Source organism: Aotus nancymaae, unplaced genomic scaffold (genome assembly GCF_030222135.1).
Source record: "Aotus nancymaae isolate 86718 unplaced genomic scaffold, 86718_ANA_hifiasm-v0.15.2.pri h1tg000008l, whole genome shotgun sequence".
NCBI classification, from domain to species: domain Eukaryota; kingdom Metazoa; phylum Chordata; class Mammalia; order Primates; family Aotidae; genus Aotus; species Aotus nancymaae.
The window spans coordinates 27,245,249-27,271,822 of record NW_026988419.1 but is presented as its reverse complement, the minus strand read 5'-3'; the positions used below and the strand labels follow the sequence as shown (position 1 = coordinate 27,271,822).

The following is a 26,574-nucleotide window of genomic DNA, read 5'->3' as shown; positions in this document are numbered from 1 at the left end:
GTGTGTTTTAAGATAGAAGTAAAAGGTTCAAATTTTCTACCTAGAGATAATAAGTTATCTAGAAACTTTTAGAAAACAAGCATGTATCTCTCCACAAAGGACAGCAATGGTCTATATGGTTTCTGGAGAACAGAAGTAAAAGAAACTGGGAAGAGATCATATATGAAAAGTAGTGTGAATTTTCCTAACAATATGGAAGACAAATAGCCACTGTGACTCCTTTAAAAACAATTCCATTTTCTTTTAATTCAGCAAAGCATATATTCATCGTTCCAGTGGTAAAACCAATCCTTAATGTGAAATACTGTTTCCAAATTATGGTAAACATATTCTGTTTGGAACACTTTTTAACCAAAAAAGGGAAGGTTATAAAACATGCCAAACACTTATTAGCAGTCTGACAGAAAGTATATTTAAAAGATTCAAGTAGTATTTTTTTTCAATAAGTATATATCCTTTACTAACTTGTAGGCATAGATTTTAAACTCCAAAATTACTATCATAATTACCACATCTAATTAGTTCTTATAATGTCTCTCATTTAGGCAAATGAGAAAACTAAGTAGAGAAGTCATGAATTCTTTATAAGGCCACAAACCAAAGAAATCCATTTCAAGACTTTAAGCAGCAACTTTGAGGGGAAACAAATGTTTTTTAGTAATTCTAGAAGTTTATGAAATCAACTAAAAAGAAGAAGATACTCAAACATACTTTTCAAGTAATTCCCCAAATTTACTACTCTATTTTTTAAAATTGCCATATTTCATCTTTAAAAGTATTCCAGAGTTTACTTAGATTACCCCCAGAATTCAACATTTAAATATGGAGAGGGAGGGAGGGAGAGAGGAAGGGAGAAATGAAGGAGAGAAAGAGAGAAGAAAAGAGAAGAAAAAACAAGAAAAGAAAAAATTCCAAGCCTGTTAATTACATCAAGGATTGATTCTCATGATTAGCCCTTACCTACGATCCTCTGATTTGGGGATGGGGTTGGTGCAGCGTTGGCTGTTATACTTGGCCACATATTCACATTGCTTGAAGGGGGCAGTCTTGTCCTCCAGAACGTGTCTGATACAGAAGGCGTAACCGTTGAGTCGCCTCTGCTTGCACAGTTTGGGGCTATATGAGCACAAGGGCTTATTGTCAACCTCAGAGAAGTGTATATGTTTCCCTTCATACATCACGTGACTCTATTCCTTGTGAACATCAGCTAAAAGGCCACCACAAAAAAAGAAACCCAAATGATAAATCAGAGAGTATAACGCAGATTTAGGTTGAGAATTTCACTGAGGGACTTCTGGCCCCACAGCCATACCTGATTTTAAATCTTCTGCACCATAGCAATGTTAAGAGAACCCCCAAGGATACCACAGTTTGGAATGCCGCAGAATCAAGATGAAGCAGATTGTCTATAAAAATATCAAAAGGCCTAGTTAACAAACAGAAATAAGCAAAGCTAGTTCACCCAGGAAGCAAAATACTACAGTATCACCCTTCCTAATGCGATGGATTCTTCACTGTAAATCAACATTCCGATAATGAGGTTAAATAAGAAAATAAGAGCTATTATAAAACATTAAGTTGGCTGGGTACTGTGGCTCACACCTGTAATCCCAACACTTTGGGAGGTCAAGGCAGGCGGATCACCTGAGGTCAGGAGTTTGAGACCAGCCTGGCCAGCATGCCGAAACCCCGTCTCTACTAAAAATACAAAAATTAGCCAGGCATGGTGGCAGGTGTCTGTAATTCCAGCTACTTGGGAGGCTGAGGCAGGAGAATCACTTGAACCCGGGAGGTGGAGGTTGCTGTGAGCCAAGATCACACCCCTACACTCCAGCCTGAGTGAGAAAGCAAGACTCTGTCTCAAATTAAAAAAAAAAAAAAAATTAAATTAACTTATCCCTCAAAATTGAACTAAATAACATTTGCTCTGGTTAAGTTTTATAAATACCTCAAAGCAGCAGAACTCTTCCACCAAATGAATGTCACAGGTAGCAGGTCTCTTTTTCATTACTGGTGTTTGCATGCTATATTTATTTTCAGAATCCACATCCCTTTACAATGCCAAAAGAATAGTAGACCTAAAGTTTCTCTCAGAAATTCTTTTTTTATATGATAGTAAAATATTTGGCAATTTATAAATGTTTCTATGAAACACAAAGCAAATCTGCCATTAAAAATGTTCTTTCCCTTGTAATATTTCCCCACACCTATCCCATCCCAATCTTTATAAACTTCTCAGATACAAAGACTAGTCACCTGACCACACTTACATCATTCAGTTCAGTGTTCTGTATCACGTGGTGCTTCCAATCACACTAAATAGTATAATAATCATGGCTTACGGGTCTTTTCAGAGTCAGTGAGAATGGAAGGAGGGAATTACACAACACTCACTAACAGTCTATACACAAATGGCCCAATGGTAGGATTTATATATTACAACACCATCTAGTCTATCATGAAACTGAATCTATTTTGCCAAGTGAGGATCTTAGTGAGCTGATAGAGTCTCGCCCATCCTCCTCACTTCCAGCAACCAAGATGGCTGATCGAACAGCTCAGATATCAGCTACTGAAAAAGTCCAGAAATACTCTCTCCTTTACCAGTGAACGACAAGATACATAAATGCTGGAGGTGTCAGACGTTGTTCAAGTCCAAAATCTGCCACTTGATGTGTTACCTTGAACAAATCATTTAACCTATTTGAAGCTCAGTTTTCTCCTCTGTAAAATAGGGATAATAAGAGTAGCTATGTTATCATCAGGATGCTGGAAGGATCAAATGATACAAAGCATGCAACATACTAAGTATCATTCTTAGTATATGGTAAGCAGTGGAGAAACAAATTATTATTTGTAAGTGTTCATTCTTATAATACATGATTATGATACATGACTACATTCCACCTGCCAGTAATAAAAGTAGAGATTTTGTATTCTTCTCCAGAAATACTTCACTTGCTGTAGGAAGAAAAAAAAAACACTGGAAATATTAACTTCGTTAATAAAAATCATATTTTCTCTTCTGGAAGGAAAAAAATCACATTCATTACTAAGTAAATCTAATCACACATTAATGTAAAAAATAAAGTTTTCTCTTTTCACCTTATGAAAATGTAAGAAAAAAAAGTTGGACTAGAAATTTCAATTTAGGTGCTAAGAAACTGGATATCCACAGGCAGAAGAATGAAACTAGACCCCCACCTTTCACCCCATACAAAATTAACTTAAAATAGATCAAAGACCTAATTGTAAGACTGGAAACTATAAAACTACTAGAAGAAAACATAGGGGACACCGATGTGGGGAAAGATTTTATGAGTTAAGATCTCAAAAGTACAGACAATACAAGTAAAAATAAACAAATGGGACTACATCAAACTAAAAAGCTTCTGCACAGCAAAGGAACAACCAACAGCACAAAAAGACAACCTACAGAATGGGAGAAAGTCATCTGCAAACTATTCAACCAACAAGGAATTAACATCCAGAATATATAAGAAACAAACATCTCAACAGAAAAAAATTCAAACAATTCAATTTTAAAATGGGCAAATGATCTGAACAGACATTTCTCAAAACACACAAAAATGGCTAACAAACGTATGAAAAGATGCTGAACATCACTAATAATCAAGGAAATGCAAATCAGAATTGGGGTGAGGTATCCTCTTACCCCACTTCAGATGGCTATTATCAAACAGGCAAAAAATGACAAATGCTGGTAAGGATGCAGCAAAAAGGGATCTCTTGTATGTTGTCTGGAAATGTGAACCAGTATAGCCACTACAAAGAACAGTATAGGCCAGGTGCAGTGGCTCACTCCCATAATCCCAGCACTTGGGGAGGCCAAGGCAGGTGGATCACTTGGTCAGGAGTTCAAGACCAGCCTGGTCAACATGGCAAAACCCTATTTCTGCTAAAATTACAAAAATTAGCTGGGCATGGTGGCATGTGCCTGTAAGTCCCAGCTACTCAGAAGGCTGAGGCAGGAGGATTGCCTGAACCCAGGAGGTCAAGGCTGCAGTGAGCCAAGATCATGCCACTGCACTCCAGCTTGGGTGACAGAGCGAAACTATCTCAAAACAAACAAACAAACAAACAAACAAAAACCAAAAACAAAACTGAACAGTATAAAGGTTCTTCAAAGAACTACAAATAGAACTATCCACTACTAGGCATTTATCCAAAGAAAAGGAAATAATACACCAAAGAGATATCTGCACTCCCATGTTTATTGCAGCACTACTGACAACAGCCAAGATATGGAATCAAACTTGGTGTCTCACAACAGATGAATGGATAAAGAAAATGTGGTATATATACACAATGGAATATTATTCAGCCATTAAAAAGAATGAAATTCTTGGGGGCCGGACATGGTGGCTCACGCCTGTAATCCCAACACTCTGGGAGGTCGAGGTGAATGGATCACCTGAGGTCAGGAGTTCAAGACCAGCCGGCCAACATGGCGAAACCCAGTCTCTGCTAAAATTACAAAAAGTAGCCGGGTCTGTTGGCGGGCACCTGTAATACCAGCTACTCAGAAGACTAAGGAAGGAGAATCGCTTGAACTCGGGAGGTGGCAGTTGCAGTGAGCTGAGATCGTGCCACTGCAATCCAGCCTGGGCGACAAAGCAAGACTTCATCACACACACACACACACACACACACACACACACACACACACAGAGAGAGAGAGAGAGAGAAAAGGAAGAAATTCCCTTATTCACAGCAATATGGATAGAACTAGAGGACATTATCTTAAGTGAAATAAATTAAACTTATTTATGGAAAATTAAACACACATGTTCTCACTCATATGGACACTAAAGAAATTGATTTCATAGAAGTAAAAAGTAGGCTGGGTGCGGTGGCTCAAGCCTGTAATCCCAACACTTTGGGAGGCCAAGCGGGTGGATCATTTGAGGTCAGGAGTTCGAGACCTGCCTGGCCAACATGATGAAACCCCGTTGCTACTAAAAATACAAAAAGTAGCCAGGCGTGGTGGCAGGCACGTGTAATCTCAGCTACTCGGGAGGCTGAGGCAGAGGCTGCAGTGAACCGAAATATCATGCCACTGCATTCCAGCCTGGGCAATAGAGTGAGACTCCACCTCAAAAAAAAAAAAAAAGGAAGTAAAAAGTAGAACAGAGGCTACAAGGTAAAGACTGGGAATGGTGGGGGGAAAAAAGGGAATAGGGAGATATCTGTTAAAGGACACAAAATTAGGGCTAGAAGGGAGGAATAAGTTCTAGTGTTCTACAGCACTGTAGGATGGCTACAGTTAACAATAATTATTACACAGTTTCAACTAGCTAGAGGGAGGATATTGAATGTTTCCAATACACACAGAAAAATGATGCCTGAGATGATGGATATGCTAATGATCCTGCTGATCACTATACATTATATGAATCAAAACATTACTACATAGCCCATAAATATGTACAATTATTTTGGGTCCATTAAAATTTTCTAATTTAAAAATTATAAAACACAAACATTTAAATTTAGTTTCCCTGGATGTTTGAGACAGGGAATATTTCAAAGCAAATCTATGCCATTTTTCATTTTTCACCATCTTTGCTCTATTCACCCACCAGCCAAACACACACATGGATCTTTCACAAATTATTTCAAGGAAACCTATATGAACTTCAAGAAAAAAAAAGAAATCTACATGTCTGTATGTAAGAGAGTATTTCACAAATCATAGAAAGAAGTCTGAGGGCAGGGATGGAAGGATATGAGGTTGCAGTGCGCCGAGACTGTGCCACTGCACTTCAGCCTGGGTGACAGAGGAAAATCTGTTTCACACACACACACAAAAGAAACCAAATGCAACTCAACTGATGCATTCTGTGATAAATTCAAGCTTGTCTGACACAAATATCTGAACTATTGCTTTTTTGGTTTGAATTTATCAACTGAGTCTTTGCCCATACTTTTGTTCTCAAATTTTGAAGCATGTGTTGTGTTTTATTTTATTTTATGTATTATTTTATTTATTTATTTTGAGATGGAGTTTTGCTCTTGTTGCCCAGGCTGGAGTGCAATGGGGCTATCTTGGCTCACTGCAACCTCCACATCCTGGGTTCAAGCGATTCTCCTGCCTCAGCCTCCCAAGTAGCTGGGATTACAGGCATGCACCACCACACCCAACTAATTTTGTATTTTTAGTAGAGACAGGGTTTCTCCATGTTGGTCAGGCTGGTCTCAAACTCCCGACCTCAGGTGATCTGCCTGCCTCGGTCTCCCAAAGTGTTGGGAATATAGGCATAAGCCACCACACCCAGTCTATTTTTATTTATTTTTTATTTTGAGGACAGGGTCTCACTTTGTTGCCAGAATGAATTGCAGTGGCATGATCATAGCTCACCGCAACCTCAAACTTCTGGGCTCAAGAGATCCTCCTACCTCAGCCTCCCAAATAGATAGGACTATAGGTGCTTGCCACCATATCTGGCTAACTTTTTAAATTTTTTGTAGAGATTGGGTCTCACTATGCTTGCCCAGGTTAGTCTCAAACTCCTGTGCTCAAGAGATCCTCCCTCGGCCGGGCACAGTGACTCACACCTGTAATCCCGGCACTCTGAGAGGTTGAGGCAGGTGGATCACGAGGTCAGGAGTTCGAGACTAGCCTGACCAATATGGTGAAACCTCGTCTCTACTAAAAATACAAAAACTAGCCAGGCATGGTGGCAGAGGCCTGTAATCTCAGCTACTCAGGAGGCTGAGGCAGGTGAATTTCTTAAACCTGGGAGGTGGAGGTTGCAGTGAGCCAAGATCATGCTACTTCACTCCATCCTGGGGAGAGTGAGACTCCATCTCAAAAAAAAAAAAAAAAAAGATAGAGAGAGAGATAGATCCTCCCACTTTGGCTTTCCAAAGTGCTAGGATTACAGGCGTGAGCCACTGTACCTGGCTATACTATGTTTTAGATCATAGGTCAGCAAACTAAACTATTTCTTACAGGAAGAATGTGGCCTTCTGCTTGTTTTTTGTAAATAACATAGCTGTGCTCATTCATTTACATACTGTCCATGGCTTTTGTGCTGTAATGGTAATTTTTTTTTTTTGAGACGGAGTTTCGCTCTTATTGCCCAGGCTAGAGTGCAATGGCATGATCTCAGCTCACCTTAACCTCCACCTCCCAAGCTCAAGCGATTCTCCTCCCTCAGCCTCACGAGTAGCTGGGATTACAGGCATGTGCCACCATGCCCAGCTAATTTTGTATTTTTAGTAGAGACGGTGTTTCTCCACATTTGTCAGGCTGGTCTCAAACTCCCAACCTCAGGTGATCCACCCACGTCAGTCTCCCAAAGTGCTGGGATTACAGGCGTGAGCCACCGTGCCCGGCCTATAACGGTAAAATTTAGTAGTTGCAACAGATATTATATGGTCACAAAGATAAAAATATTTACTAAAAACAGAGATATAGACCAATGGAACAGAACAGAGGCCTCGGAGGCAACACAACATATCTACAACCATCCGATCTTTGACAAACCTGACAAAAACAAGCAATGGGGAAATGATTCCCTGTTTAGTAAGTGGTGTTGGGAAAACTGGCTAGCCATATGCAGAAAGCAGAAACTGGACCTCTTCCTGACATCTTACACTAAAATTAACTCCAGATGGATTAAAGACTTAAACATAAGACCTAACACCATAAAAACCATAGAAGAAAATCTAGGCAAAACCATTCAGGACATAGGCGTAGGCAAGGACTTCATGACCAAAACACCAAAAGCATTGGTAACAAAAGCCAAAATAGACAAATGGGACCTAATCAAACTCCACAGCTTCTGCACGGCAAAAGAAACAGTCATTAGAGTGAATTGGCAACCAACAGAATGGGAAAAAATTTTTGCAGCTTACCCATCGGACAAAGGGCTGATATCCAGAATCTACAAAGAACTAAAACAGATTTACAAGAAAAAAACAAACAAGCCCATTCAAAAGTGGGCGAAGGATATGAACAGACACTTTACAAAAGAAGACATACATGAGGCCAACAAACATATGAAAAAATGCTCATCATCACTGGTCATTAGAGAAATGCAAATCAAAACTACATTGAGATACCATCTCACGCCAGTTAGAATGGCGATCATTAAAAAATCTGGAGACAACAGATGCTGGAGAGGATGTGGAGAAATAGGAACACTCTTACACTGTTGGTGGGAGTGTAAATTAGTTCAACCATTGTGGAAGACAGTGTGGCGATTCCTCAAAGACCTAGAAATAGAAATTCCATTTGACCCAGCAATCCCATTACTGGGTATATATCCAAAGGATTATAGATCGTTCTACTATAAAGACACATGCACACGAATGTTCATAGCAGCACAGTTTACAATAGCAAAGACCTGGAACCAACCCAAATGCCCATCAATGATAGACTGGACAGGGAAAATGTGGCACACATACACCATGGAATATTATGCAGCCATCAAGAATGATGATTTCGCGTCATTTGTAGGGACATGGATGAACATGGAAACCATCATTCTCAGCAAACTGACACAGGAACACAAAATCAAACACCGCATGTTCTCACTCATAGGCGGGTGTTGAACAATGGGAACACATGGACACAGGGAGGGGAGCATTACACACTGCGGTCTGTTGGGGGGAAATAGGGGACGGACAGCGGGGACTGAGACGTTGGGGAGGGATAGCATGGGGAGAAATGCCACATATAGGTGAAGGGGAAGAAGACAGCAAAGCACACTGCCACGTGTGCACCTATGCAACAATCTTGCATGTTCTTCATATGTATCCCAAAACCTAAAATGCAATTAAAAAAAAAATATTTACTAACGTGTTATTTGCTGATCCCTTTTAGATGCAACTCTTGTTGGGTTTGACTTTTTGCTCCATCTGAATCATTTTACTTTTGAGTAATTTTTTTTCTTTTCCTTTTTTTCCTTTTTTTGAGTCAGACAGTGTCTCACTCTGTCACCCAGACTGGAGTCCAGTGGCATGATCACCGCTCACTGCAGCCTCAACCTTCAGGGCTCAAGCAATCCTCCCACCTCAGCCTCCTGGGTAGCTGGGACTACAGGCGCATACCACTACACACAGCTAATTTTCTGTATTTTTTTGTAGAGATGAGGTTTCACCATGTTGCTTAGGCTGGTCTTGAACTCCTGATCTCAAGTGATCCTCCTGCCTGGGCCTCCCAAAGTGCTGAGATTACAGAGGTGAGTCATCCTGCCTGGCCCAAGTCATTTTCTTTTAATAAATGAGTTTATCCAGGTTATAATTTTATGACATATTTCATCTTTATCCTATTATATTTTGTATTGCTTTTAGCCTTTAATTCAGTCTTTTTATTACACATTTCACTATATTCAGTACAGAAGTTTGAACTGTGTAGCTCCACTTATACATAGATTTTTTTTTCTCCTCTGCTACCCTAAGACAGTAAGACCAACCTCACTCTTCTTCCTCCATCTACTCAATGTAAAGACTTTTATGATGATCCACTTCCACTTAATACTAAATATATTTTCTCCTCCTTATGATTTTCTCAATAACAATTTCTCTGCAGCTTACTGTATTGTAACAATATAATAGATAATACATAAACAAATATGTGTTAATCAATCTTTATGTTTTCAGCAAGGCTTCTAGTTAACAGCTGGCTATTAGTTAAGTTCTTGAGTAGTCAAAAGCTCTAATGTGGTCAGGCGCAGTGGCTCATGCCTGTAATCCTAGCACTTTGGGAGTCCGAGGCAGGTGGATCACCTGATGTCAGGAGTTCAAGACCAGCCTGGCCAACATGGCAAAACCTCATCTCTAGTAAAAATGCAAAAATTAGCCAGGCATGGTGGCACACACCTGTAATCCCAGCTGCTCAGGAGGCTGAGGAAGGAGAATCACTTGAACCTGGAAGGTGGAGGCCGCAGTGAGCCAAGATCACACCACCGAACTCCAGCCTCTGCGACGAGAGCAAGATTCCATCTCAATTAAAAAAAAAAAAATTCTAATGTATATTTTTCAACAGTATATGGGGTTGGTTCCTCTACTCCCATGTTGTTCAAGGGTCACCCGTAGTCTGTTTTCTCAAAAGAATTATAGTCTATCTCCTTTTAAGATAACATTTCTTTACTCCACACTAAGAAAATCAGTATACTTATTGGCACTACTGCATGTAGTAGTATATATATATATCCCATGTTATAAATAATAAGAAAAATTTCCAGACTTGTAACTACCTACCCATCCCCAACTCTCAGGTCTTTTTCCTGTTATTTTCACACTGCCATAATTTAAAAGATTTTAACCTTAGTTCTACATTTAAATTTATTCAATGCAAAATGATAATTCTTTTAACTTAGTCTTCCATTGAACTTCTTGATTCAACAGTTTACAACATAGTCTCCTCTCTTTTCTATCCCATCAAGAGCTGATTTGTGGAAACTATAAGCCATGATTTTTCTATTTGAAAATATACGCTAGCCAGCTTTGGTGGCGCATGCCTGTAATTCCAGCACTTTGGGAGGTTGAGGCAGGTAGACTGCTTGAGCTCAGGAGTTCGAAGCCAGCCTGGGCAACACGGCGAAACCCTATCTCTACAAAGAATACAAAAATTAGGCCAGGTGCAGTGGCTCACACCTGTAATCCCAGCATTTTGGGAGGCTGAGGTGAGGGGTTGGATCATTGAGGTCTGGAGTTCGAGACCAGCCTGGCCAACCTTGGGAAACCCCATCTCTACTAAAAACAAAACAAAACAAAAATTAGCCTGGTGTGGTGATACGTGCCTGCAGTCCTAGTTACTTGAGAGGCTGAGGTGAAAAAATTGCTTGGGCCTGAGAGGTTGAGTCTGCATTGTGCCAAACTGCACCAACTGCACTCCAGCCTGGGCAACAGAATGAGACCCTGTCTCAAAAAAGGAAAAGAAAAGATGTCAATTGGTGTTATACTTAAACAATAGCTTGCCTGGACAGAAAACTCGTGGGTTGTATTTTTTTTTTTGAGATGGAGTTTCACTCTTGTTGCCCAGGCTGGAGTGCAATGGCGCCATCTCAGCTCACTGCAACCTCCGCCTCCCAGGTTCAAGCAATTCTCCTGCCTCAGCCTCCCGAGTAGCTGGAATTAGAGGCATGCGCCACCATGCCCAGCTATTTTTTTTTTTATTTTTAGTAGAGACAGGGTTTCTCCATGTTGGTCAGGCTGGTCTCTATCTCTGGACCTCAGGTGATCCACCCACCTCAGCCTCCCAAAGTGCTAGGATTACAGGCATGAGCCACTTCGCCTGGCCGGATTGTACTTTTTTTCTTTTTTATATCTACTAACTTTGTATATATTGTTTCATGTTGAAAAATCCTGAGGCCAGTCTCTTGATTTTACAGGGGACTTGATTTTTTTTTTTTTAGAGATAGGGTCTCACTATAATGCCTAAGCTGGATTGAACTCCTGAGCTCAAGCGATCCTCCACCGTAGCTGGGACTACAGGTGCATGTCACCATGACTGTCCTCAAATCTTCTTTTATTGTGGGAAACTCTTCCTTAATGTGTTGACATTTCTTTCTGCTTGATTTATCCTGCCAACAACTTCAGGGGTATCAATTATTGGCATGCTAGATTTGCTATACTCCCTATCACTCTCTGTCTAGTCTTTATTTTTATTTGCTCCATTTTGGGTAGCTCAAATTTCTCAAGCTTGCCTCCATTACCCCCAGCTATAGTTGATATTTGCGCTTTGAATGTTTCCACAATGTTACTTTTCTCTTATTTTGTACCCTGATTCTTTCAGCTTACTCTTAGATCCTTCTGTGGTCTTATTTCTTGAGCTTTTATATCTCATCTTTAAACTCTAGTTTCAGAGGAACTATGTCTCACCCCCACCATACACGACAGGAACTATTTTTTCACTTTCCCTTGAGGCTTGACTCCAATGCTGAACTACGTTCCTTAACTCACAGGAGTCCACATGCAATCGATCTGGAGGCGGAATGATAATTCAGTCTTTATTTCTCTTCAGATGACCAAGATCAGCTGCTGAAAGGCTGCTTGCTGCCAGTTTCTCCTCCCCTCTGAACTTCCTACAAAACTGGTAGGACTGCACAGTTTGTAACTCAGCCCCACCTCTCCTGCCACTCAGGGAGCCCAACATACATACCCAACTTTGCCATCCATGCACGGGGGTTACTGGTTTTGCCCTCCAAGTGTGTCACTTTCTTGGGAGAAAGTTGCTTCCTTTGCTTTGCCTGGTTCTATAGAGGAAATCATCCTCTCTTGGCATCATCTCTTGCCCTGGGTCAATTTTCACTGCACTTAATAGCACTAATTCCTATATTTTGGGCTTTTCTTTTGCAGGAGGGGGTTGTTGGGCTTTTTTTTTGAGACAGAGTTTTGGTCTGTCACCCAGGCTGGAGTGAAGTGGTGCGATCTAGGCTCACTGCAACCTCCGCCCCCTGGGTTCAAGCAATTCTCCTGCCTCAGCCTCCCAAGTAGCTGGGATTATAGGTGCCCACTACCACGCATGGCTAATTTTTTTTGTATTTTTAGTAGAGATGGGGTTTTGCCATGTTGTCCAGGCCCGTCTTGAACTCCTAACCTCAGGTGATCCACCCACCTCGGCCTCCCAAAGTGTTGGGATTACAGGTGTGAGCCATCGTGCCTGGCCATAATACATATATTTTTGATTACAAGGTTATAGTAATTGTAAAAGTTTCAGTTTATTTTGTTTCTAATTCTCCCTATTTTTAAAGTTGGTTTGGGGAAGGAAGAACAGAGATGCCAGTACTTGCTATCATTAACCACAAATATCTTTTTAAATTTTGAATAGTAAAATATTCCATAATAATATCAGAAGCATAAAGCAATTTACTATGGAAATTTACTATGGAATATTTTTTTTTTACAATAAATGCATTATTTTTGTAATAATTTTGAAATCTAACTTTCTTTTTTTTTTTTGAGACAGAGTTTCGCTCTTGTTGCCCAGGTTGGAGTGCAATGATGTAATCACGGCTCACCACAACCTTCCCCTCTCAGGTTCAAGCAATTCTCCTGCCTCACCCTCCTGAGTAGCTGGGATTACAAGCATGCGCCACCATGCCTGGCTAATATTGTATTTTTAGTAGAGACAGGGTTTCTCCATGTTGATCATACTGGTCTTGAACTCCTGACGTTCAGGTGATCGATCCACCCACCTCAGCCTCCCAAAGTGCTGGGATTACAGGCGTGAACCACCACACCTGGCAATTTTTTTTTTTTTAAAGAGACAGACTCTTGTTCTCTTGTCAAGGCCAGAGTATGCAGTGGCACAATCATAGCTAATTGCAGCCTCAAACTCCTAGGCTCAAGTGATCCTCTTACCTTAGACTCACAAGTAGCTAGGACTACAGGCATGCATCACTGTGCCCAGCTAATTTTTAAATTTATTGTAGAGATGAAGTCTCACTACATTGCCTAGGCTGGTCTCGTACTTCTAGCCTCAAGTGATCCTCCTGCTTCACCTCCCAAAGTGCTGGGATTACAGGCATGAGCCACCACAACCAGCCTAAATTTCTTCTAATTGAGTATTATTGCAGTATCAAAATCACTTCTCTGTAAACTGGAAACACATGAATATCTGGTCTTCTCTACATTAACAAGCTTCTCCTTTTTAAATAAAGAAGTTATGACAAATGCACTGAGGCAGCTCTCAGAAAAAATCGTACATATTTTTCACTCTTTACCCACAGCCTTCCGGAGCTGGCGTTTTTTACCCTGATTTCACTAAAGGTGAAGTTCACATCACTTTCACTCTTTGGCATTCAGTGCAAGATATAAAGAAGAAAGGAAACATACAATATATAAAGCCCACATAATCTTAATCAAATGTCTTTTAGACCCTAATATGTAAATATTATCACATTTTCTTTCTTCCTTTCCTTCTTTTTTCTGAGACAGGGTCTTGCTCTGTCACCCAGGCTGGAGTGCAGTGGTATGATTACGGCTCACTGAAGCCTTGAGGCTCAAGTGATCCTCCCACCTCAACCTCCCAAGGAGCTGGGGCCACAGGCACACACCACCACACCCAGCTAATTTTTCATATTTATAGTAGACCATGTTGCCCAAGTTGGTCTCGAACCTCTAGGCTCAAGCCATCCACCAGCATCGGCCTCCCAAATTGCTGGGATTATAGGCCTAAACCACATTTCCTAATCCAGGCAAATACAAGGCTAAAATTAAGCACTATCTTTTTTTGTTTTTGTTTTTAGAAATGGGGGGTATTTCACCATGCTGCCCAGGTTGGTCTCAAACTGTGGGCCTTAGTGAGCTCCTGCCTCAGCCTCTCAAACTGCTGGGATTACAGGCATGAACCACCACGCCCAGCCAAACTCTACATTTTAACACATAATTAATATTACTTTAAAAAGAAAGGAAAAAAACAGTAGCCAAACTAAATTTATTAATAGTTTAATAGTTCTAGCAAATACCATCTTCAGCTGTGGAGACAACTTGCTTAGCAAATAAGCAGAACTTTGCTCCCTTAAAGGAGAGAATGCAGGTAATTAAGCACTATAGAGCAGCAGCAGAATATACACACCAAAAAAACGGAAATAACCATTACCGAGAATAAACAACATTCAAGTCTCACAGAAAAAATATTTCAGGGCGCAGTGACTCACACCTGTAATCTCAGCACTTTGGGAGGCCAAGGTGGGCAGTTCACAAAGTCAAGAGATCAAGAACATTCTGGCTGACATGGTAAAACCCCATCTCTACTGAAAATACAAAATTAGCTAGGCATGGTGGTGTGCACCTGTAGTCTCAGCTACTCAGGAGGCTGAGGCAGGAGAATCACTTGAACCCGTGAGGTGGAGGTTGCAGTGAGCTGAGATCACACCACTGCACTCCAGCCCGGCGACAGAGCAAGACTCTGTCTCAAAACAAAAAAAAATTTCAATAGCAAACATATCCATATATGAGAGTTCAAGAGTAGAAAATATAGTTAGGTTTTTAAAAAATCCTCCTTGATATTATACACTGAGTTTAACAGGAAAATTGAACAATTCATTTCCATAGTTTCTTACTTCTTACAAATACAGAGGAATAAGACATTAGCAACAAGAGTAAGGAAAATACACTTTCAACAAAAGCAGGCAGAAGCCCTTCCAGTCTTCCAATGACAACCACAAAACAATTTAACAAAAATATGAACATTATTCTCTTTGGGACTACCAGTTTATCATCTCCGTGTGGAATTTCTATGTCATTGCTGTTCTTTTGAATCTCCTGTTTCAGAAGCACGTTCATTTCACTGCCACACCATTTTTCTCTAATTGCCATCTGTAATTTTATATCCTACCAATTTTAAAGAGCCTAGATCTACAACATATCTTTTTTTTTTTTTAAGACACAGTCTCACTCTGCTGCCCAGGCTAGATAGAGTGCAGTGGCATGATCTTGGCTCACTGCAACCTCTGCTGCCCATGTTCAAGCCATTCTCCTTTCTCAGCCTCGCAAGTAGCTGGGATTACAGGCATGTGCCATCATGCCTGGCTAATTTTTGTATTCTTAGCAGATACAAGGGTTTTACTATGTTGGCCAGACTGGTCTCAAACTCCTGACCTCAAGTGATCTGCCCGCCTCAGCCTCCCAAAGTGCTGGGATTACATTCATGAACCACTGTGCCCAGTCCATATCTTTTAATTTTTTTAAAACCAGCGTGAGATGCCAGGTGCAGTGGCTCATGCCTGTAATCTCAGCACTTTGGGAGGCCAAGACAGGCGGATCACGAGGTCAGGAGTTTGAGACCAGCCTGGCTAACACAGTGAAACCACGTCTCTACAAAATACAAAAATTAGTTGGGCATGGTGGTGCACACCTGTAATCCCAGCTACTCTGGAGGCTGAGACAGGAGAATTGCTTGAACCTGGGAGGTGGAGGATGAAGTGAGCCAAGATCACACCACTGCACTCCAGCCTGGGCGAAAGAGTGAGACTCCATCTAAAAAAACAAAAACATTGTTTTGAATACTGAAAGAAACAAAAACTAAAAATAAAAAAAAAAGAAAAAGAAAAACAAACAAAACCTAGTGTGAGGCTGGGCACAGTGGATCACACCACAATCCTAGCACACTGGGAGGCCAAGGCAGGATTACTTGAGCCCAGGAGTTCAAGACCAAGCTGGGCAATATTGTGAAACCCTTGCCTCTACAAAGAATAAACTAAAATAAATAAAACTAACATGAGCCTACTAAATTCTCAGAATGTTTGTTTTCCCATATACTTAATGCAAATGAAAAGTATATTTACTTATCCAAGAAAGAGTGGTTACTGTTAAAATCACATTTAGAATATCATAAAGTCTTAAAAATTTTTTCCATGTTATATCTTTCTTAAATGAGTTTTAATTCAACTTGATGAATAAAAATGTAATAAGATACTAAACAGATGACTATATTGATTTTAAGAATCTAACATCCATATTATCAATGCAAAAAACAGTAAAATTAGACTGAAGAATGATGAAAATCTATCAATTGATGTGACTGGAAGAGAAAGAAGCAGTGAGAAAACTGCTTATCACTCAAAAATATAAACAATATTCGTTATAATCACGTTCAAACCAGAATATTTTTAAATAATGCTTATTGACTGTCTATTATGTGCCATATACTGTACTCAGACAGCACTGTACAAATAAGTTTGCATTAGGAATTTCAAAGAACTTTACACTAGTTCCTTCTCTGATATATTAGAAAGGTAAGGATAGTTTATGCAGCAGAAGAAATCACTCATTGGCTCTGGTAGGTATCACAGAGGGGACTCACATTTGGTTTTGCTAATTACTAAGTTTAAGACCTTGGGAAAGTTATTTAGGCTTCAGTTTTCTCATCTGTAAAAGGAAGATTATAATTGTATGTACCTCATTGAGTTGCTTAGGATAATTAAATTAGGTATTTCATGAACTGTAATCCCAGCATAGTAATCACTTAATATTAACTACCATTAGAAGCAGTAAGTGGTGGTTTATTTGTATTATCATTTTGATCTAGAACATGTAGAACTAAAATACATTCTCCGGTGGTTAGTGGTTTTCTGAATAGCACACTCCATTTATTCAGGTCCTCCCACCTTCTTGAGGGATAGGTTACAGAATCCACTGAGAATTGTTTCCTATGATATCCACATTAAAAATCTAGTGTCAAAAATATTCCCTACATTCTATAGAGCACTTATATACTAATATTCTTGTGACAGAAAGCACTAGCAGAAAGAGCACTGTTTGACTGATTTGGGTACAGTATTTATTAGCTCCAGTTAATAATCCTTCAACAAATGCTTTCTGAGTTCCTATCCATGTCACAGTCACTCTCTGTTGTTACAGAAACCCGGCATTACAGGACAAGAGGAAAGAAGAAAAACTAAGTTGTAGCTCTACTCCTCAAAGTTCTTTTGTTCTAAAAATCTGAAACTAATGGCCTCTTTGTTACTGAATTCCACATACACTTTTCCATCTTCAGCTAACTTGACCTCTCTGCAGCATCTGACACTGTTGACCACTTTCTCTTTCTTGAAAATCTCTCCTTTCTAGCCAGTGAGTGGCTTCCTTTCTCTTGGCCCCCTTGCTTCCATGCCAACATCCCTTAATCTTACGTTACAGGGGTGCAAGATGAAATGCCTATATGGGCCATAAGAGTAGGCCAGGGGCATTCTTTGGCACACTTTGCTCCAATTATTTCCTGCAAGTTGTTGCAATGTTTTCTGGTTTTTTTTTTTTTAAGGTAGACCCAGAACTTCCAACTCTTCCATGTTTTTAAAAGAAGATAGGGCCAGTTGCAGTGGCTCATGCCTGTAATCCCAGTACTTTGGGAGGCCAAGTCAGGCGGATCACAAGGTCAGGAGTTCAAGACCAGCCTGGCCAATATGGTGAAACCCTGTCTCTACTAAAAATATAAAATTAGCCAGGTGTGGTGGTGAATGCCTGTAATCCCAGCTACTTGGGAGGCTGAGGCAGGAGAACTGCTTGAACACAGGAAGTAGAGGCTGCAGTGAGCTGAGATCGCACCACTGCACTGCAGCCTGGGCAACAGAGCAAGATTCCATCTCAATAAATAAATAAATGAAGATTAAAATCCAAATTTCCCCACAAAAATCTCCTTTTTCCATGTCAGCAGCTCCTTTAAACTTTTGAACATATGAAGGCCAGGGGTAGTGACTCACACTTGTAATCCCAACACTATGGGAGGCTGAGGCAGAAGGATCACTTGAGCCCGTGAGTTTGAGCCCTGCCTGGGCAACATAGTGAGACCCTGTCTCCATTTTATTAAAAAAAGAAAAAGATGGCCGAGCGTGGTGGCTCACACCTGTAATCCCATCACTTTCGGAGGCCAAGGTGGGTGGATCACGAGGTCAGGAGTTCAAGGCCAGCATGGCCAAGACGGTGAAACCCTGTCTCTACTAAAAATAGAAAAATTACCTGGGTGTGGTGGCAGGTTCCTGTAATCCCAGCTACGCGGGAGGCTGAGGCGGAGAACTGTTTGAACCTGGGAGGTGGAGGCTGCAGTGAGCCAAGATCATGCCACTGTACTCCAGCCTGGGCAACAGATCAAGACTGACAAACAAGAAAGAAACAAAAGGAAGGAAGGAAGGGAGGGAAGGAGGGAGGGAAAGAAAGAAAGAGAAAAAGAGACAGAGAGAGAAAAAAAGTGAGAGAAAGAGAGAAGGAAGGAAGGAGGGAGGGAGGGAAGGACGAGATGTGTAACCCTGACCAAGTTATTTTATAAATCTCTTTCCTCATCTATGAAAAAGCACTAATGAAAAGTCACAGACCATCACAAAAAGTGAGAGTCAAACAAAACATTTCTATAGGCTTTCATCTGGCTTTTTTTTTTTTTTTTTGAGACAAGTTCTTCCAGGCTGAAAAGTGCAGTTGTGCGATCAAGGTTCACTGCAGCCTTGACCTCCTGAGCTCAAGCAATCCTCCCACCCTCTGCCTCTTAGAGTGGCTGGGACTACAGGAATGCACTGCCACACCTGGCTAACTTTTGTATTTTTTATAGAAACAGGGTTTTACCATGTTGCCTAGTCTCAAACTCCTGAGCTCAAGTGATCCGCACAACTCAGCCTCCCAAAGTGCTGGGACTGGTTGTGAGTCACGGTGCCAAGCCTACCCCAGGATTCAAATCAAATGTATAGAAATGCATATGCACATTTTTCTGGAGAAGTGTCCAAGACTAAGAATCACTGACTAGCCCATATGTATCTACTTCTACGGTTTCCGCTGCCATCTGTGAGGATGAGTCCCACATTTACATCCGGTCAACCAATGAGATCTCCTTACCTCCCTAACATGCCTCTGCCACTGCCACCTCCTCTTCTCAACTGCCATTGCCACTACACCTTAAGTTCAAATCCTCTTCAAATCTCATCAGGAGCTGCCTCACTGGTCTAATTACACAGTCTTGCCCTTCTTTTTGCTACTCAGTACAACTCAAATCCTCTAAATCTCAAAGAATTTATTTGGCCAAAGGCCTTCAGGGTCTGCTTGTAATGTAAAAGAAATTCGAACTCCTTAACCTTAACACAAAACTCCTTAGGACCCGGCCAGACTGACCTTTCCCTTTCACTATTTATTCCCCTCCTCCTCCAACTTATGGGCAGTAACAGAACCACCATCTGCAACACAGGATACTCTTTTGTCCCTAAACTTTGATTGGTACTTACAGGTCCTACCTTCTGGAATGCCTAAGTCCTCCCATTTGCTTAGGAAAGAAACCTCGTGTGCAAAGCCCTGACTTTAAAACCAAGCTTGCCCCCTAGGCCAGAATAGAAGAATATTCCTCCAGACTAAGCTTTCACTTAACATTCACATTGACATTGTAAATGTCGGCTTATTTCTCTTCTCCAATAGACTACAACCTCCTCAAGGGCAGAGAATGTGTCTTTGTATTGCAAAGCTCTGAGCTATAAGAAGCTAATCTGTTAAATGAATGAGCCGGCAGCAGCTCCTACCAATCAAGTCAGGTAAACATCCTTGGGACTCTGAAAGTGAGCCTACCAAGACCACTAACTATTCAGTGCCTTCAAAACCAACGCAACACTACCGTGCTTGGGGACTCTCAAAAACACTTCAAAATCTGAAAGAGGGGAACCAGGAGTAAAGCAAACCCATCCTGTACTCCTTTGCCCTTGGTGTACTTACCATACCTTTATATTAGCCAGTTCCAAATTCAAACAGCAGAGACTATGCTAACATGAAGCTGCTGAAACTGAATATACTGCATAATTTTTTACTGGCAAAAATATATTTATTTGCCCCATTAAAGTAATTATAATATTATCTCTGTACTCAAATACTTATTAGTATTATTAATATATATTGAGGCAAGAACTCATTAAAAATTCACATCAAGAATATTAAAAATCTTTAGAAAAAATAGAAAAGTTATGCACCAGGAAGTTATGCACCAAGAAAATAAAAAGGTTATGCACTAGGATCCATTCTAATGGCTTTATGTTCAACTCCTCATTTAGTCTTCACAGTAACCCTACAAAGTAGGTGCTATTATTACCCCTTTTACAGATGAAGAAAATTGAGACTTAATCAGATTAAGTAATTTTCATTATCCAAGGTCACACATTTAGGATGTAAAGCCTATTTGCTCCAGAGCCCAAGCTTTTAACCAATACAAAACTACACAACTACTGTTACGTGGACAATCCTACACTTAACCGTTTTTCCTGTTTCTGCTGTATACATACACAAACAGAGAAAAAGCACAGTAAAGTGTTAACAGTGGTTATCCCTTCAGTGGGAAAAACAGGTCTACTCTCCAAATATAGTATAAGCCTACTGTAGTACATATAGTATAGTATTACTTTCAAATATTTAAAAAAGCAAACAAGAGGAACAGTATTTAGATGTTGCTACTAGAAACTAAAGGTAGAGGCCAGGCATGATGGCTCACATGTGTACTCCCAGCACTTGAGGAGACTGAGGTGGGCAGATCCCTTGCATCCAGGAGTTTGAGACCAGCCTGGGCAACATGGCAAAACCCATCTCTACAAAAAATACGAAAATTAGCTGGGCCATGGTGACGCATACTTGTAGTCCTGGCTGACTACAGGCACACCTGAGGTGGGAGGATCACTGGAGCCCAGGAGGTTGAGGCTGCAGTGAGCTGTAATCATGCCACTATACTCCAAGCTGGACAACAGAGTGAGATCCTGTTACAAAAAAAAGAAAAAATAGAAAAGAAAAGAAAAGTGAACTAGTGGGATTAACATTTAATGAGTACGTATTATGGGCCAAATACATGGGTATCTCATCTAAACCTTATATCAATGAATTTTATTCCCATTTTCAGTTAAAGAAACCAGATGAAGTAACTTGCCCAGCAGAAGGACTGGGATCAGAACTCAAAGCCCAGTCCAAAGGTGTCACTGCTGCTACAAATAAAATTTCACCAAAACAAATCACGGACGGGGGCAGTGGCTCGTGCCTATAATCCCAGCACTTTGGGAGGCCAAGGCAGGTAGATCCTGAAGCCAGGAGTTTGAGACCAGCCTGGTCAACATGGCAAAACCCCGTCTCTACTAAAAATACAAAAATTAGCCGGGTATGGTGGCAGGTGCCTGTAATCCCAGCTACTCCAGAGGCTGAGGCAGGAGAATTACTTGAACCCAGGAGGTGGAGGTTGCAGTGAGCCGAGATCGTGCCATTACACTCCAGCCTGGGCGACAAGAGCAATATTGCATCTCAAAACTTAAAAAAAAATCACATTCTGTGAAAGGATGAGAACCAAGTAGTCTGTCACCTTACGTGTAAGGTGGGAAAAGTGGGAGGCTTAAGGTTTTAAATTGAGTATCTCCCCAGTATCTCAAACTAGCCAGGAGTCAAAAATCAGCCTTTACAGCCCGGACCTCTGGGACAAACTCTTGCTTGAAAGAGTAAGGAGACTATACTGCTGTTTGTTTTGCCTAGCACAGAACTGCACGTATATGTTAAAACTGACTTAACATTGGGGACAATTTGCTGCCTCCAACCCAGTTTCACCTATTCAGCTACTGTTTTACCAGTTACCAGGTGTGGGGGAGGGGGAAAGAGAAGTGTCTGAGAATACTGCCCTAACTGTATTCAAATGTAAGTGACCTTTCATTAGCCATAATCATTGTACCAAACCTAGATAATGAGAGCTGGTAATCCTCAGAGAACATCTCAGGTAGAATAAATAGTTCAGCATTTTTCTTGAAATGACATTAATTTTGGGTGCTCTCAGAAATGTTTAATTCGTCCTAAACGAAAATTTTCATTTCTCTAAAAACAGTAGCAACATGATTTGCTGAGAAAAAGTTGGAATGGAGTATACAAATTTCCTCCTAAAAATCTTCCAGAGGAAAGAAAACTTATTTCAGACTTGTAATTATACTAAACATTTACTTTTTAAACTAACATTTAATAGTAAGAAAAAAAAAAACCATATTCCCTTAGTAATTTAACATTAATTATTTCCCCTGAAAATCTTTTATTAGTTTCAAATGGAATGTAACTTTTAAAAACATCAAACCTGTCATTACTCCAGGAAGTAAAGTAGCCCATTAGGTGATTAGGTTAGGAAATTTACGTATGTTTGAGATAGGGTGGGAAAAAGTACAAAACTTTTCTGGTATTTGTACATACAGTTTTGGAAAGCTTAGGAATGTGTCAACAATATATCTTTAAAATACCAAATTATAAGGCAGTAACAATTTTTTTTCAAACTTTAAAAGTCTAAGAAAAAACACTAAGAATGATTTTTTTCCATCCAGTATGCTCTAAAAATAAAAACAAACTATAATAGAAGTAACGATTTTTGGTACACGTTTATGAAAACGTCCAAGTCAATAAGCAATTTCAATTAATCAATAAAGTTAAAACAACCACTAAATATAATTTGCATTTTTGTATCAGATCCATACAATCTCAAATATCAAGACTTTCTTAAGCTCAATGCTGAATGACCGGATATCTATCATTGTGGAGAAACAGTTTGATCTTAGGCAGACCAAAGGAAAAGAAAGGCATACACCTAGAAGAATCACTTGAGTCTCACTTAGAAGCCTCACAGAAGTCAGCACTGAAAGTCGTAGGTTACCCATTGCCCTGTAAGTGGCAGCTTTTCACTAACAGTGCTGGAGGCACTGAACGGGCAGAATGTGGGACATCTCCTGCCAGCAAACTCCAGCCTGCTATCAAGCAGGACACCGCACAGACACACAACACTCTGCCCTAAGCTCACCAAAAAGAGAAGGAAAAAACCCAACAAATAAACGACGGAAAATAACCTCTCCAAACACGCCCACAGTGGGGGTTGGCAGTGGGGGCAGGGTCCATTAACATTTCAATTTCAACACTCAAGAACAACGACAAGGAGGTGAGAACAGCCACGGGAAACATCCTGTCCCTGAAAAAGCGGGAAATCGAGTTTGGAAATTTGTGTTTATCACTCTTTTTTTTAGCGTTCAGAGCTCAGGGCACCAAAATATAGCTAAAATTGAATCCATTTAAACAGAAAACATAGGGGTGTGTGTGTGTATGTGTGTGAATATATATGTGTGTATAAATACATATAAAATATATACATATATATTTTATATTTTTTCCGGTTTAAATGTTATAGACACACACACACACACACACACACACACACACACACCCCAAAACCAAAGTGTAGTTTTCCAAGGGCTCTTCCACAGACCCTTCTGAGTTGTGGCAATAACAAGTTTAGGTTTCCTTAAAATCTCCATTATTCTATTTCTAGTATCGAATATAAGAATATCACATAAATCTAAATAGTGATTACCAGAATAAATGAACTACTGATCCTGAAACCGTAGACCTTGTTTCAGGAGCTGCCCTGCCCACTTCCTCTCCCTCCTCCCAATCCCGGAGGCTTCCAAGCCATCTGACAACCACTTCTCCCCCTTGGGATCTGTTCCGGTGTTGGTCTTACCGGACAGCGACCAAAAAAGAGGGGAAACTCCTACATCTGGGGACTGCTCCAAAAACCCCGCCTGGTCCTGCCCCTCTAACTGACAGTCTCCTCGCTGTTCCCTACATCTTCCTCTCTGCCGGAGCTGTCCAGAAGGGGGATTTTGGACCCAAAGGAGTAGGGATGAAAGGGGGTGGGTACTCAAGCTGAAAATAACACCCCCAGTTGGTGGGGTAAGGGCTAAAAAAGGCAATAGGGAAAGACAGTCCGGCAGAAACACCACCTGAGTTTACCTCCTCCTTCCCACCCCAAAAAGCCCAGTCACTAACTAATAAAGCTAAGAAAAGCCCCTTGCAAACTTTTCCAAACCGGAAGATAAGGCCCTCTCCCCAACCTGGGGGGCTCTAGGGGGAACGGGCTGGAGTTAGCAGCTCCGAAAGGGCTCGCGGGGAGTTGGGTGGGGCGCGTGCGAGGGGTGCAGGGGCGGAGTACCTTCTTCAATGGACAGGAACTGGCAAAGAGTTTCAAAATAGCCGAGTGCGCTCCCCCACGCCCTGGGGGGTCCCAGGCGCTAGGACCAAGGCTCCCCAGAGAGACAGCGGCCCCCAATTCGGGCCTAAAAGGAAACTTTCTGCGCCGCGGCTGCACCTGACTCCTCACCGCCCCTCCACCCGACCCCACGCCCGCCAGGCCGCCCGCCCCGCCCCGCCCCGGCCAGGCCGCCCGGAGCGCGGAGGAGGGGGATAAATAAATTCAACTCTTACCGGAATCCGGGGGGGCGTCTGCTAGAGACCCGAGGGAAGTGGGGTTGGGCGCCCATTCCCCACTCCTAGGCCCTGACGCCCCTATCCCGGCAGCCCAGGCCTGCCGCCCCGCGGGAGAGCCTCCGGGCCGGCGCGGGATTCGGCCCCGCAGCGCCGCCGTCCCACCCGGAGGCCCCGGGGGACTCGAGGGGGCGAGCGGAGGCCCGGGGTGCGGGGGCAGGGCGCGGCCGCTGTGGGGCCTACCGGCCCGAGGCCTACCGGCGCACCCCCTCCCGCCGCACACCCCCACCCGGCCCGCGCAGGCCGCGCCGCTCGCCCCGCTCCGGCTCAGGTTGGACCCCTGCCCACCCACCGTCCCCGCCCGCGGGCGCCCCGGAGGCCCTCAGGCCCCCGGCCTCCACCACCCGGGCGCGGGCCCCACTCACCCTTTCATTCTCCGCCCGGGGCCTGGCGTGGGCCGGCGGATCCCCGGCCTCACGTAAGCGCGCTCGCCGCCCGCCCAGCCCGCGCGGCCCAGCCCGCCGCCCTACGGGAGCCCGGGGATGTGGGCCGGGCCTGGGGCCGCCTCTGCTTACCTTTCAGCTGCTTTTTTTTTTTCTCCTTCCCCCCTTTTCCCTCGGCTGGGCTGACAGATCAGAGTGAGAGGCGCTGGCAATGGACTAGGAAGCTCGGCTGCCGCTGCTACTGCTCCCCCCTGGGCTCCGGCGAGAGCCTTTCCCTGTCAAGCAAGAGGGGTGAGGATCATATTTTTATTTTGGAAACTAAAAAGTGCTCCCAGGGTCGGTGATTATTAAGGGGAAATCCCTGAATATACTCTCCAGCCAAGAAGGCAGGGCTGCCGGGGCTGTACAAGAAGAGGCAGCAGCCTCCTACAGCACCACTACAGGCACTGCGAGGACATAACACCAGAGAGCTGCTCCTCTGCCCTCCGAAACGACAACTTTCCTACCATCTTGGAGGCAGAGCAAAGGGGGGCCAGGGGGAAAAGTGCACCCGCTCCCGATAAAGTACAAATTTTTACTTCTCATCTCTGGAAAAAAGTCCACACTGGCCGTCCACACCGGCGCTTTGGGGAGAAAGCAGGGAAGAAACTGGGGGTGCATGAGAAACGTTTTCATTTGCTCCAGGGGGAAAAATGTTTCTGCATCTTCTGATGGAAAGAAATCTTTACGAGACACAGGTTTTCCGGTGATTATTATTTTCTATTTTCTACTTTTAATTTTTTTTCATGTTAGTGACAGTGATATTTTAATGTTTTTTCAGGCCAATAATAATTTTTCTCCGTTACAGGGCTAAGTTCTGTGGTTGGTGGTCAGTTTATAAATTTGTACTTAAAGAGACTTAATACTGACTTCATTTATTTGTCTAGTTATGTTATTGTATATATAAATATTTATGTTTCATATATTACATATAAAAATGTGTTATATGTTACTCTCAAAACAGATTGCTATAAGACAATTATAAAAAAGATGTCTTTCGTCTCTTTCTCAAAGCAATGTAAATAAAACCTATGGACTGTCCAGAAAGTCATGATACAGTGTGTCATTTTCCACAGTGCAAATAAAGGCAGATATCACTGGGGATTTAAAAACAGCCCGTTTCTGGAAATTCTGTTATGATCTGCCCTTGAAGAAAGATTAAAACTGGAAAGAGATTTTGAAGACAGCCTTAGATTTTTCTTTAAGTAAATAGCTTATTAAGAATTATATGCAGGCATTTAATTTTTTTTATTTATTTAGATTCTTTAAACTCTAGGTAGATCTTTGGTACATTACACAGGTTGCTGTCTGCTTCTTGTGTCACAGAATTGAAAACTGTGGTTATTTTTGTTAGAGTTATGTTAGTTCAGAACTTCCAATGTGCTGCCAGCCTGTATGAGTG

General features: G+C 41.8%; 1 protein-coding gene across 2 annotated transcripts in view; it reads right to left on the bottom strand.

The window, feature by feature from the left end:
* Window positions 1–25,635, bottom strand: part of INO80D (INO80 complex subunit D) — an 85,417-nt gene extending 59,782 nt beyond the window's left edge. The window contains exons 1-3 of one of the 2 annotated variants that reach the window (XM_012446325.3): window positions 25,266–25,635; window positions 1,313–1,406; window positions 961–1,207 (exon numbers count right to left, since the gene is read on the bottom strand). In XM_012446325.3, coding sequence (XP_012301748.2) covers window positions 961–1,178 — 218 coding nt within the window. In that variant the 5' untranslated portion in view covers window positions 1,179–1,207; window positions 1,313–1,406; window positions 25,266–25,635. The remainder of the gene's footprint in view (window positions 1–960; window positions 1,208–1,312; window positions 1,407–25,265) is intronic. The other variant, XM_064373114.1, reaches the window with a different exon arrangement.
* Window positions 25,636–26,574: the final 939 nt, after the last annotated feature.